This window comes from Diabrotica virgifera, chromosome 2 (genome assembly GCF_917563875.1).
Source record: "Diabrotica virgifera virgifera chromosome 2, PGI_DIABVI_V3a".
NCBI lineage: Eukaryota > Metazoa > Arthropoda > Insecta > Coleoptera > Chrysomelidae > Diabrotica > Diabrotica virgifera.
Window position 1 is genome coordinate 235,822,601 of NC_065444.1, and position 14,090 is coordinate 235,836,690.

The window sequence follows — 14,090 nt, forward strand, 5'->3', positions numbered from 1 at the left end:
TTGAAATTTGTGATAGTATGTTCTACACTAGCTCAAATATGTATTAATTTCAGACTCTTTTCCACGGATTCCCAACATATTTTTAATTTCTGAGTAAATTGTGTCAATACTGGAGTACGTCAATGATAGATTCCTAGATTAATCTTCTTAGTGGTACATTCTTTGTAATTGGCTTTACATCGAGATAAGAAGAATTTTCATACTTTAATAAAATATCGGAAGAAAAATTTGGATCACGATCAATAGGTACTCTTCCTTACATTCTCACAAAATTTAGTATATCGTACCTTTGGGCATGGAATCACACATGCTCATTAACTCGGCTCACGGAGCACAGGGTTACCCTCTCTGTCGCTCACGTAGGTAACTCCAATCTGGCTCATTCCCAACGAGGGGTGGGCATCTACCACTTCAGTAGGTCGGGGTAAATAGATGGCTTAGTTCAGATTGGGACCCAGTTCTGTGGAGTATTACACGGATCCCTACAGAAATACAGGTGAAGACCACAACGGAGGGCACGGCGCAGAAGAACATCTTCGGTACGACGAGAATGGTGAAAGTGGCATCCGTGGATTTTAGGGGTGATATAAAATCAAACCGGGTCGGTCAGATGGCTTAGTGTGCTGAGGCGCTCGATCGGCAACTCTAGTAGATTTTCGATCTAGGTTCGATTCCCGGCCAGGACATTGAAAAATAAAAAGGTCAACGTCGTAGTATAAAATTCTATATAGAATATGCGTCTTGGTTTCGAATAAGCTAGGTGTCTGATCGGCCTATGGAGGAGCAGTACGGCAAGGGATAAGGGCCTGCGGCTTGATGATACTCCTCCATAGATCCCTACCAGAAGGGCGTTGACGCCTAATAACGGTGTATATATACGCACAACCAAACTTATATGGAATCACCTGATATTTCTTATTATTTCGTGCGAATTTAGAAAAACGAACAAACGAAGTAAAACAATATTTGTTTTAAAGCAATTTAATAACAAATACATAACAATTAAATAAAACAATAATTTATTTAACAAACAAATTGAAACTAGTTGTTTTAAAGTCAATGGCATAAAAAATTTCAATGCAAAACGAATAATGTTTAAATTGTTTTTATTTTTTTTCTGCTTTTTTAGTAATCAGTGTTATCACCTCTAGTCCTTATGCAAGCTTCAGTTTGCGTGGGCATGCTCCTAATCAAATTATCAACATTTTGTTGTGGTAGGTTGCTCCATTCTTCAAGAGCAGCTTGTACTAGCGGTGCGGTGTTTTGTGGATTATCCCGGCGAGCCCTAATTTTTATTTTAATTATATCCCACAACTCTATAGGGTTAAGCTCGGGTGAGCAAGGAGGCCACTCCAAACAAGGGATACCTTCTACTTCAGTGATGTCTCTAGTCACTCTAATGGTATGTGGAGGTCCATTATCATGCCTCTCTAGAGCCTTATTACAGGTTATCAACATACCTGTGAGCAGTTAAAGTTGATTGGATGAAAAATAAAGGAGTTTTGTACGCATCACAATTCCTCTCCAGAACATTACACTTCCCCTTGTATATTTGTGAACAGATCTGACAGTTTTCGTTCTTGCTTGTCTTCTTCGACCTCTAAGTACACGATTTCGTGGGTCATCTGATTTTACACAAATCCTGACTTTTTCTGAAAATAGCACATTTTGTCAATTCCCAATGTTCCAGTTTTGGTGGTGAAGACACCAATTTAGGCGATCAATCTTCTGCTGTCTGTATAACTCGGGAACACGTAACTCTCTCCTACTGTATACTTCTGGGCACGAACTCTTCTTCTTATCGTTTTAACTGAAACAGTTACACCTGTAGCTTCCAAAAGTAGCCTTTGGAGCTGTAGGTGAGAAATGGTTGGGTGTCTTTCAGCTGATTGTACTATGTTACTACTTTTTGGCGACTTTCCCTTGTTTTATTTTTAAGCTTTCCTAGTTCCTGTAACCTAGCATAGGTTTTGGACAGAACGCACTGCGTTACGCCTAGCTCTAGAGTTATGTCCCTCTGAGAACATTACTTGCTCCACAAGACCAATAATCTTTCCCCGTTGTAAGTTCTTTAACCCCACATGAGGCATATTTTCGGTTTTGAACGCAAAAGTTAGTTTATTTATTTTCGTTCAATTTGCAACTCAAGCAAATAACCTATGCCGTACCGAACTGTACTATCTGATTGTCTTATAGATTTGTTTATTTTCGATAAAAACAAAAACCTTTATTCTTTGCAACAATAACAAGTTTTTTCAAAAGAAATAAATATTACTTTGAATTACATGGTGATTCCATATAAGTTTGGTTGTGTGTATATAATCAAACCGACAGCGTCTGACCCATATTGGGCGGTTCTCAACAGAGGCTGTACCCATAATGGGTCGCTGTCTAGCAGCGGTGACAGAATAGTACTATGGTTCTTTTCCCTTCCTGTCGTAAGGGGCGACTTATGAGAAGGAATGAGAGGTGAGGGACAATTGCAAATTTCAATGCAAGAACCCCGCTATCAGACAAAAAAAATATCGAAAATGGGAAGAGAAATGAATAAGATCAATTAGGACATAGTTGTATTGAAGAAAAACATTAAATTTGGTATGGACATGTGAGAAGATCAGATCGTACAAGGTTGATATCAAAGATTTCGGATTGGAGTCCAATAGGAAAGAGAAGAAGAGGTAGACCCCGAAGATCATAGACGGATGAAGTGGACGAGGCCATGGAAAGGCGAGACCTTAGAGACGGAGAATGGCAGAACAGAAACGACTGGAGATGTTGGCTGAAAGAAGGAAGGCGGCGACAGCTGTAAAAAACCTTACATAGATAGATAGGACACAGTTGTCGCAGACTTAAGGAAGAAAGAAGAAAGCCTAATCACTTTAAAAGCCGGTTACATTTTCTATCATGTCGAAGAGAATGTTGGAAATGGTGGTATTTGGTTCTTGATTAATAAAGCAATAGCTGAGAATATCATATCAGTAAACGTAGTATCACGTACAGCACGCCAAGATGTTGCAAATACGAAAAGAAGCAGGAATTAACAACCAAGATCCGAAAAAATTAGAAACCTTTAATGGAATCAGACCGCAAATCTCAGAGCTGAAATTGAACACACTTCTCCTTCTTCTTCAAGTGCCATATCTGCGACGGAGGTCGGCAATCATCATAGCTATTCGGACTTCGACTAGAGACGGCTGCTCTGAAAAGTTCATTTGATGTACATCCGTACATTCTCTCAGGTTGGGAAGCCATGATATTCTACGTCTCCCTTTGCTTCCTTTTTCCTTATATGTGAATATATGTAAAAAGTGAAAATCATGCGTGGAGTGAGACAAGACTGAATTTTGTCTCCTCTAATATTCATTCTCTACCCTGAAAGAATATTTATCGAAACTTTACACGAAACTGAAAAAGGTATTCTACTAAACAGGTACCGGCTAAGCTACATCAGAAATGCAGATGACACCATACTATTTGCGGACAACCTAGAAGAACTGCAAGTCCTTATGAACAAAAACACGTATTACATTCAACAATATAGACTCAATATAAACGTACAGAAGATAAAACTTAAAGGCTAAGAGAAGGTCTCCTCTACACAATTCCGGATTAGGAATCATGGGGCCCCTAGGCAACCCAAGCTATGAGGCCCCTTAAGAACTTAGCCTCACGAACTGTTTCAACTTTCTGATTAGTGTTATCAGCAAGAGTATGAAGAGCAGATTTGAAGGCGGTGTAACCTTTAGACAAAGCTCTTGTTGCATTAGCTCTTGCACTTCATTTAGTGCTGCTTGTTGTTTTATGGACTAGATAGTGGCGAATGGGGTCGCTTAGTGGAGTTTATTTTAAGCATTTGATCAAAACTTCCCAACGCTGGGTACCTTACTTACAATATGAAGAACTACTGCTCCTAACTACATGACAACAGTCATTCTCTTCCAAAGAACAAAACCAAACTAAGAGTAAATAAGAGGGTAAATGATAAATTTCGCGGGAAACTAGAGCGAAAAGCATGGGTAGTGGTGGAGAGGGCTAGGGAGGGAAACCCTGCAGACTGACAGGCAGTACTTTTCCTTCTACCAAACGGCTTCTACATTGGCGACTAATTCTCACAACATAGGCTTTCTATGTGAACAACAGTATGCAGTGTAACGTAGTTTAATACGTCCACCATGACTTTTATGGTATTGCGTGATATTTGAATTTCTTAACATAATATGATTTATTTTTCAGTTTTTCTTTAATTCTAATTATTTTTTCATTTTGGGCTCTGCGAGGCCCCCTTTGGGGCCAAGGCCCTTAGACAATTGCCTACTTTGCCTAATGGTTAATCCGTCACTGCCTCTACATCAACCAAACCATGTAGAAAGAGTGACGCACTACAACTACCTCAGCACCAAAATAAATGAAGAATGGACCAACAACCAAGAGATAAGAGCGCGCATCGGAAAAGCTAGATCAATCTTCAACCGGATGGGGTCATTCTTCAAGAGCCAAGACCCTTCTCTTGATATAAAAGTAAAAATGCTGGGATGCTACGTCTTCTATTGTCTGTTTTTATGGTGTTGAATCGTAGACCTTGAACGAATATATTATGTATATGCAGAAAACCGAAAGCATTTGAGATATGGTTATAGCGGTGCCTACTTAAGGTCCCGTGGACTGACCAAGTCACAAATGAAGAGGTCCTCAGAAGAATAAAGAAGAAGCAAGAGGTACTTATCACTATCAAATCTCAAAAGTTACAATACTTCGGATACATACGTAAAATGAATGTAGATATGGCCTTCTGCAAGCCATCCTTTTGATTTAAACGACTATCGAAGCTTATCAAGAGAAATCCAAAGAAATTGCCGGAAATATAAAGACAAATATGTGTCTAACATTTGCCAGGAAGTAGAAATCCACTTACATCGAAATGAAACAAGACATCTCTTTCAGAAAGTACAGTTACTGGCTCGGGAATTCAAACCCAGAAATTCCTCTATAGAGGATGAGACAGGTAATATGGTAAGCGATATGGGTGCGGTTCTGGAGACTTGGAAGAAATACTGCACAGAACTCTATAAAGCTGAAACCTCTAACACTAATCATATAACAGCACTGCAAGTCTCAACAACAACCCTAGAACCAGATATTCTAAGGTCTGAAGTCGATGAAGCCATAAAACACCTTAAAAGAAATAAATCACTTGTTTGCGATGACATCACGGCAGAACTTTTACAGAACATGGGTGAACATGGTCTCCAATTAATGTGGAGACTGTGCAATCATGTATGGAGAATCGGCAAATGGCCCAGTGATTGGTTACGCCATTCATAAGAAAGGCGTAACCACAAAGTGTACTAACTACCGAACCATTTCACTAATTTCACACCCAAGTAAAATTCTGTTGAGAATCATCAAGTGTCGCATGCAGACATACCTGGATAGACAAATACCACAAGAACAGGCAGGCTTCGTGAAGGGTAAAGGCACAAGGGAGCAAATTCTTAATATGCGACAACTCATTGAGAAAGCACGAGAATTCAAAATTCCGATGATCATCTGCTTTCTGGATTATCAGAAGGCATTTGACTGTGTAAACTGGACAGTTTTGTGGAAAGTTCTACATGAGATGGGTGTCCTGATCATCTGTCAGCTCTGGTGAAAAGCCTATATGAGAACAGTGAAATCAGAATAAGAATTGAAAACCATAAGTCCGATCCTTTTAAAATAGGTAGAGGAGCCCGACAAGGATGTATTCTATCTCCAGTCTTTTTAATTTTTATGGGGAATATATAATGAGAAAAGCACTCGACAAATGGAATGGCGGTATTTCTATCGCAGGAAAGAAGATCTCAAATCTCATATATGCAGATGATACAACATTAATAACTGCATCCGAAGAAGAAATTTCCAGCCTGCTGCAGCTAGTGGAAGTCGAAAGCAATAGATGTGGTCTCAGGATCAATAAACAAAAAACAAAATATGATAGTAGATTATTCAAATTCACTTCTGACAACAGGAGCCTTAGACCAGTTCAAAGTGGTTAACGAGTTCAATTATCTAGGATCCTACATCAGTAATACAGCATATTGTGAAACAGAAATACGTAGGAGAATAGGCATGGCCAAAAACGCTATGAGTCGATTATCAAAAATCTGGAAAGATCGCTCCTTGTCGAAGAACACCAAAATAAGATTAGTACGTGCCTTAATTTTTCCCATATTTAATTACCGATCCGAAACAGGAACAATGAAATCGGACGACAGAAAAAGGATTGACGCCTTTGAAATGTGGTGCTAGAGAAGAATGCTTCGGATCTCATGGACGGAACACAGAACAAATCACTCAATCCTCCAAGAGCTTAATATTCAGACTCAACTTTTCTCTATTTGCCTCTCCACCGCCTTAAAATTTTTCAGCCATATTGCAAGAAGAAGTGATGATAATCTTGAGAGACTTATAATTTCGGGAAACGTTCAAGGGCGCAGAAGTAGAGGTCGCTCACCTACTCGATGGACGGATCAAGTACAGGAAGCCAGTGGAAAAACATTCTCTGAATCCATGAGGGGAGCTAAGGACAGAAGCCGATGGAAAGAGATAGTTGCTCGTATTATAGGGAATCACGACACTCAGTAATGAAGAAACGACTGAGAAGGAAGGAAGGAAGAAAGGAATCCATCCTGCAAGAAAATATATTTGGAAAGCGAGATCCAGGAAGGAGAAGAACGTCCTGGTTAAAGAACCTCAGAACCTGGTTCAACAAAAAATTTGTGCAGAATTTGCAACAGAGGTTACTGCAAAAACTGTGGAGTTACAAATGTAGTAAACATACATATTTATGTATGTGAAATATTACTTACAGATGTATAATATGTATATAAGTATCTGTAAATATCTACATGTCTTATCTAGGTGATTCATCTATTTATCTACATGAAAAAAATTATGCAACGTAGATTATGCTTACCGGATATCTAGCTGTTGCTAAATTGGGATCGTCTTTAAACAATAAAGTTGCTGGAGGTGAATTTTCAACACTGCCTCTGTCAACGTATAAATTTTGATACTGATGTTGTTGTAAATACTGTGGACCGTCGGTATAACCGTTATTGTATTGGGCTGTCTGCAGACTTGTATAATCACCTCCGGGTTGATCTATTTCCGAAGATATCGTTATAGGCACCTCATTACCTTCTATATTAACAGTAGCTATATTACTGGTGTAACCGATATCCTGTGAAAAGTTTTGTCCTGAGAAGCTTTCTGCTGGCATTTCTACTGTGTACTGTTTTGGTTCCGTAAACTGTTCCCTTTGATGCGTTTCCATGCGCAGATCTTGATAAGTTGTTGTCTCTGTTGGCTCAATTTTATGTTCCACAGGACTTTGTTCCTGTGGAGTTGAATTTTCTGTGTTAACAATCTCTTCGGTGGTGGGTTCTGGCGGCTGTTCTTCGTTTGTTTCGACTATGGTTCCAGCTGTAGTTATAAAATTTCTTCGTATCACACCTCCGCCAGAAGTAACGGAAATCTGAGGTGGTTGAGAGTCTGTGTCTGAAGTATCTATTTTTGGTTTAACTTCTTCAGGTGAAGGCTTCTGCTCGTCCTTCGAGTCCATCTCGCTGTAACAAAATTAATATATAAATAAATATTTAATTAATAAAGTTAATTAATATTACGTCTTAATTAAATGTTTAATGATAAAATATTATTTAAAAAGATATTACCGTAGTCATAAATAATAGCATCTAAAGGTCAATGACTGATTTAACATTTTATTTTAGAAAATCGGTAACAGATAAATGGCTAATATTTAATTTGATGTAGGAATAAAATGTTAGGCTTAAAATTATAAAATAATTAATTTAAATTTTTATTTGTCAAATAAACTGTTATTTCGTGTTGTCTGGCAGCAGTGAAATTTTGTATTAAATAAATTACATACGTACTTCTTGTTCTATAGTTAATGTATTATTATTTATAAGTAGGTATGTAGTAGTAAAAATAATCACACTTTTATAAAAAAGAACTTTTTTATAATAAAACCTTTTTATTATTTATAGGAAAGAATATAAAATAATTTAACGATAAACGATTTAACGATAAAATGCTTAAAATTCCAAAAATGACACTCTAATAAAAATAGTTATTTATGAAACAGTTCGTGAAGTATGCTTTTTGCGAACGCACGCAATTTTTAGAGCACGAGCGACAACGGAGCTAGTGCTATAAATCGCGTAAGTTCGCAAAAAGTCCTTCACGCACAGTTCCATACAATATTTTATCTACGATAAACAAATATAAAAACTGTAACTCTTCGTCACTGGAATTCATTTCTATTCTACAATTTTTAGAACTTTTACTACAAACTACTTTCAAACCACAAAACTGCCAAAAATTTTGTTGTAAGTCATTGTCCATATTGTCATCCCCACGACAACGCGAAAGTTAAGGATATTTGATTATATGAAAGTGTGCCAAAAAACCCATTGAAAGTGTGCGAAAAAGTTAATCCCATTTAAAATACATTGTTACTTCACGCATACTTTAAACTCTTCACGCACTGCTATCTATAATGACAGTTTTCACAAACTAAAAACTTATACACAATATGACAGAGTAGATAATAGTTATTGATGAAACAGTTCGTGAAGTATATTTTTTGCGAACGCACGCGAATTTTAGAGCACGAGCGACAACGGAGCGAGTGCTATAAATCGTGTAAGTTCGCAAAAAGTACTTCACGCACAAATTCATACAATATTTTATCTACGATAAATAAATAAAAAAGCTGTAACTCTTCGTCACTGGAATTCATTTAACTTTGACATTTAAAAATTCTAACTACTTTCAAACCACAAAACTGTCAAAACTTTTGTTGTAATTCATTGCTCATATTGTCATCACCATGGCATCGCGAAAGTTAAGGATTGTCACCATGACAACGCGAAAGTTAAAAACAGTGCGAAAAAGTAAATCCCATTTAAAATACATTGTTACTTCACGCACACTTTAAATCCTTCACGCACTGCTATCTATAATGACAGTTTTCACAAACTAAAAATTTATACATAATATGACAGAGTAGAAAAAGTACTTTTGATAATGTCACGGTTTTGTTATTGTACATGTACATATGTAGGACACAACATATTTGGAAAGAATAATTAACTTATTAAATATGAATTTTTGGTATGTGTATTAAGTGTTATTTATAATTATGATTTCAAAAATTACACTAGTATAAAATAGTATTTTTTAAAATACCACTGTTGTTTAAAATGGTATATATAATTTTAAGTATATAAAGTTTTAATTATTTATTAAAACAACTGGGGACCTCTCGATCTGCAGTCTAATGCCACTGAGGCACCATCAATTTGTAGATATCGATTTATTAATGTAATTTAAAATATCATTGCATTAGTCACATTTTTAAAATAGTTTGAAATAAAAAAAAATATCGATTTAGCCATACAGTGTGATTGGTCAGTAAAGCTTTGTAGATCCGTTATAGGTAATAGATAGTAATAAAAGTTAATAACAAAAATTGTTCCAACTCTGATTACAGATTGATAATCAGTAATCGTAATTTGTAAGTTTTAGACAATTATTCAGTAATGGCTTACTTAAAATTTGGATAGATTTAGACCCGTAATTATTAATAATTTTGCTCTGAAAAATTAAAATATCTCGAAAACTAATAAATTTACACATAGGGAATGTTATACAAAAAATTTAGTATGGTAATGGTACTTTTCGATAATGATATAAAATACAGGGTGTTCTATTTAAAATTACTGAGAAAATAATGTACTTGCGTTTTGACTCACCCTGTATTCAATATAAAGAAAATTAGCAAAACAAACATTTACGAAAATTTTGACAATAATTAAAAAAATTTGACGTCAATAAACCATTGACCTTTTGCTTGCTTTTATTTATACAGGTAGTTAAACTTCACATCCCCCGTCTGAATTGCATAGTGTAGAATTCCTTCCCTCTCGTCTTCACTGCAGCATCCATTTGACTTGCAAATTGTAGAAGTCTTGGAGGTGTCACCAGGAAAGTGTACCAATAAGTTTTCAATTTAAAAATCTTTTAGTAATATTTTTAATATTTTTACTATTAATAATTTACTATTAGGATTGAAAACTACTTCGTCTTTCAAAGCCAGATGGCGCTAGCCACCTACTATCATCACTTCAGTTGCAATGGGTGGGAAAACCTCTCGATACGAATCAGTTAAAATATGGAGAACAGTGCCTACGTTCTTTCCGATGAAGGCTCCAATAAGAGCCGAAAATCGCGATTCAAGGGACTGGACTGCACTCCATATTCTAATTGAAAAGTAAGATTGTTTTGCCTTCGCATTGCAACTGAATAAAAATGGTGTACATTTTTATTTTATAGTCGTATTACTCCGTAGAGTAACTAGGTACATTTTTCCGTTGGAACTTTACCAGCTGCAGACGGGGGATGTGAATTGCATAGTGTAGAATTCCTTCCCTCTCGTCTTCACTGCAGCATCCATTTGACTTGCAAATTGTAGAAGTCTTGGAGGTGTCACCAGGAAAGTGTACCAATAAGTTTTCAATTTAAAAATCTTTTAGTAATATTTTTAATATTTTTAATATTAATAATTTACTATTAGGATTGAAAACTACTTCGTCTTCGTCTAAATAAATTATGTTTATTTTTGCGTCAATGAATTTAATTCAAAAAATTTTTTCCACCCTGCATAAATAATGATGTTAATGTTTATATTACTTAATAGATAATTCAACAACCTTTCAAATGAGCTATCACACGACCCTATTCCCATTTAAAAAATCATCGAATACGTCATCACGCCAAGATGACTGACGTCGCTAGTATGATATATATGCCAAAAAATTATAATTTCTTCTTTTTCTTCTAGTTCCATGACTGTTATGGATCGTTGGATATCATGTTTGCTACCATATTCGTTATCGTGATTTATTGGCAGCAGCTCTGAATAATGATGTACTTAGTTGATTTTCCATACCATTGCTGTATATTTTTCAGCCATGATGTTCTTCTTCTACCAGGCCCACGTTTACCTTGGATCCTTCGCTGAATTATCAGATGTAAAAGATCATATTTTTCAGGGAGTCTTATAGGGGGTCAGGGAGTCAGTATTATAATTTAAATTATAATTTATAAAAATTATAATTTAAAAATAAAACCTGTTTCGGGATTTATCAAAAACGCCTATTCTCGAGAAAACGAATTTATTCCATAAATTTGCCTCTCACTGTATTTAAATGATTTACTTTCTTAAAAACAAATAAGGATTCAGACATTATTTTCAAGGAACAAAGTTCATTACAGTTGTAAAGTAACAGGAAACATAACACTAACTGAAACACAAAAAACCGTAGCATTGTTACCAATTGTTTACTCTATGAGTAAATATATGACGCACGTTATTTAAACCCTTTTAAAGTACTTAAAGAATACTCGTAATTTTCCGTTACACCCAAAATACGTTCATGACATAAAATTCTATATTTTTGGTCGCGCCTGTAGCCATGATACAATTAAAAGTACTCATGTGAAATGTGAGTGACTAAATCAATCAACAAAACCGTTAGTAGTTGGTACTTTTTCCCAAAATTAATATGCAAAAAAAATATGAAATGAAATACAAATCAAGATATATTTTAGACCAGGTCATTTAGGAAAAAATAAATCGATTTTTATGTACAACACCTATCGACTTGTAACTTTTTGCATTGTGTTCCAGATAACGTCAGGAAAAAATCTACACCAGGAAAATGGGTGGAAATGCTTAATTCCATTTACAGTGCTTAAATGCATCCAAAAATACATAAACATGCCCAAATCAGTATAATAAGAGCCAGATTTTGTTACTCGGGGGTTTCTTGGGTTTCTTGCACCGACCTCCGGTGCAATTGATGCCCTAACACCTGCGAAACTCCAGATAACTAGATGACAGCAGTGAACGTAAGCACCAGGTGCTGCGGGTGTCGGTTCTAATGGTTTATTCCTGTTTAGACACCCCAAAAACCTACAAGTAATCTGGTTGCATCAACTTGGTATGGAGAACCCCTGAAATTCCAGATGACTTGCCTTAGCAGTGACCTAGTGTACCAAGTGATCCGGGGGTCTATTCGGTATATTCGTATTCAGTGATCCCAAAAACGCCCAGAATAACAAAACCTGGCTCTTAATATACTGATTTTGGCATGTTTATACACTTTAAAAGGCAATTATGCATTTTCACCCATTTTTCTATTGTAGACTTTTTTCCTGAAAATTACGTCATTTACTAAAAATACGAAAGGGACATTGATTTAGGGCATGTAAAAATAATCTACATATAAAAAATGTTTCAAATTAGAGGAGGGCTGCCATAGACAGAAAAAAGTGGAAAAAGGTAATTGAAAATTATGAGTGAATTTCACTTGTAGTGTTATATTATAAAATATATCCATACAACAAAGTATCATGAATGAAATTATAACATTCGCAGAAGAACAACAAGGTTTTAGGTCGGGAAGATCATGCACCGACACGACGCTGTGTTTATAATTAGGCAATTTCAAGGGAAATCGTGACAAGGACGTTCGTGGACCTTAAGAAAGCATTTGACAGGGTCAAATTAAAAGACGTTATCTATTTGTTATACTCAAGAGAGGTACCTCTATGAATAATTTAAACGATGGAAAACATCTACTAGAACAACACAGTAAAAGTAAAAGTAGAAGATGAACCAACTGACCCAATTCAAGCTAGCAATGGGATAAGATAGAGGAATTCCTTGAGTCATTTATTGTTCAACTTGATCATGGCTGAAATAATAAAAAAGTAAGAACTAAAAAAGAATACCAATGTGAGAAAAACAACTTAAAATAATCTGCTATGCAGACAATGCAATACTAAACTCGCAAAGTGAAGATGACTTACAACGTATGCTGCACCAATTTAATATGATTCACCAAAAAAAGACAAAATGCATGGTTATAACAGCAAATCCAATAAGATGTAAATTGGAGCTGGAGGGTCAGGTAACAGAACAATAGATAAATTTATAGAGTTTAAATTTCTAGGCATGGCACTATTTAGCTACGGTAAGCTCAAAACAAAAGTGGAAAATCAAGTGAATAGAGCAAACAGAGCCGCAGGCTGCCTGAATGGCACGATCTGAAGACATAAAAATATCGGAAAAGAAATGAATGGTAAAATTTACAAACCAGTCATCAGATCAATAATGACAAGACATATGCGTCAGAAAAACGACCTGACACAGAGACAACAAAAAAATTGCTCGAAACAGCGGAGATAAAAACCTTTCGAAAAATCGATGGTAATACACTATGAGATAAAGCTAGAAGTACAGATATATGGCGGATATGCAACATGGAGAACATTATTAACTGGGTAAGAAACAGAAGAAAAAATGGCTACATAAGCCAAATGACAACAAAAATATAGATAGAGACAGCGAGAGACGGTTCCTGAATAGGAAGGCGATCAACGGGAAGACCACGAAAACGATAGAACGACAACTTACTGGAGGCCAATTGAAAAAAGGATAGTCATGTCTACACAAAAAGCAGAAGATTTATTATTTTAATAATTAGCAGGATTTTGTCTAGATAATACTGGAGGCACATTGAAAAACAGAGTTATGTCTATACAAGAAGAAGAACAAGAAGAAGAAGAAGAAGAAGAAAAAAAGAAGAAGAAGTAAGTAAAATAAGTATTAAAAACAATCGTTTCTTTTTCCTCTTTTGATTATTGTATATTCTGATTACCTTATTCATTTTAAAACTTTATTTCTGGTGGTACACTATCACATAAAAACCCATATAGCAACACATAACCAAAATCACATTACAGACACCTAGCACAACGTATACAGAGAGTCGCCGAATGTTAACGATTGAGGCAAGAAAATTGGAAAAACTCAAATAATACTAAGGAAGTAAATTATGAAGAACAAATAAGGCGCCTATTATGTTTCGAGTTAGTTTGACTACACGTAAACCACTTCCTGTAAAGGTATTTATTGGTAATACTGTAAAAAAATTTATGATGAAGATAAACATATTCGT

General features: G+C 35.7%; 1 protein-coding gene across 5 annotated transcripts in view; it reads right to left on the reverse strand.

Annotated features, from left to right (window-relative positions):
- Nucleotides 1-14,090, reverse strand: part of LOC114348478 (GATA-binding factor 6-B) — a 135,043-nt gene that overhangs the window by 66,717 nt on the left and 54,236 nt on the right. For all 5 annotated transcript variants that reach the window (XM_028299051.2, XM_028299070.2, XM_028299056.2 and 2 more), the window contains exon 2: nucleotides 6,956-7,607. In XM_028299051.2, the coding sequence (XP_028154852.1) occupies nucleotides 6,956-7,603 (648 nt within the window). In that variant the 5' untranslated portion in view covers nucleotides 7,604-7,607. The remainder of the gene's footprint in view (nucleotides 1-6,955; nucleotides 7,608-14,090) is intronic.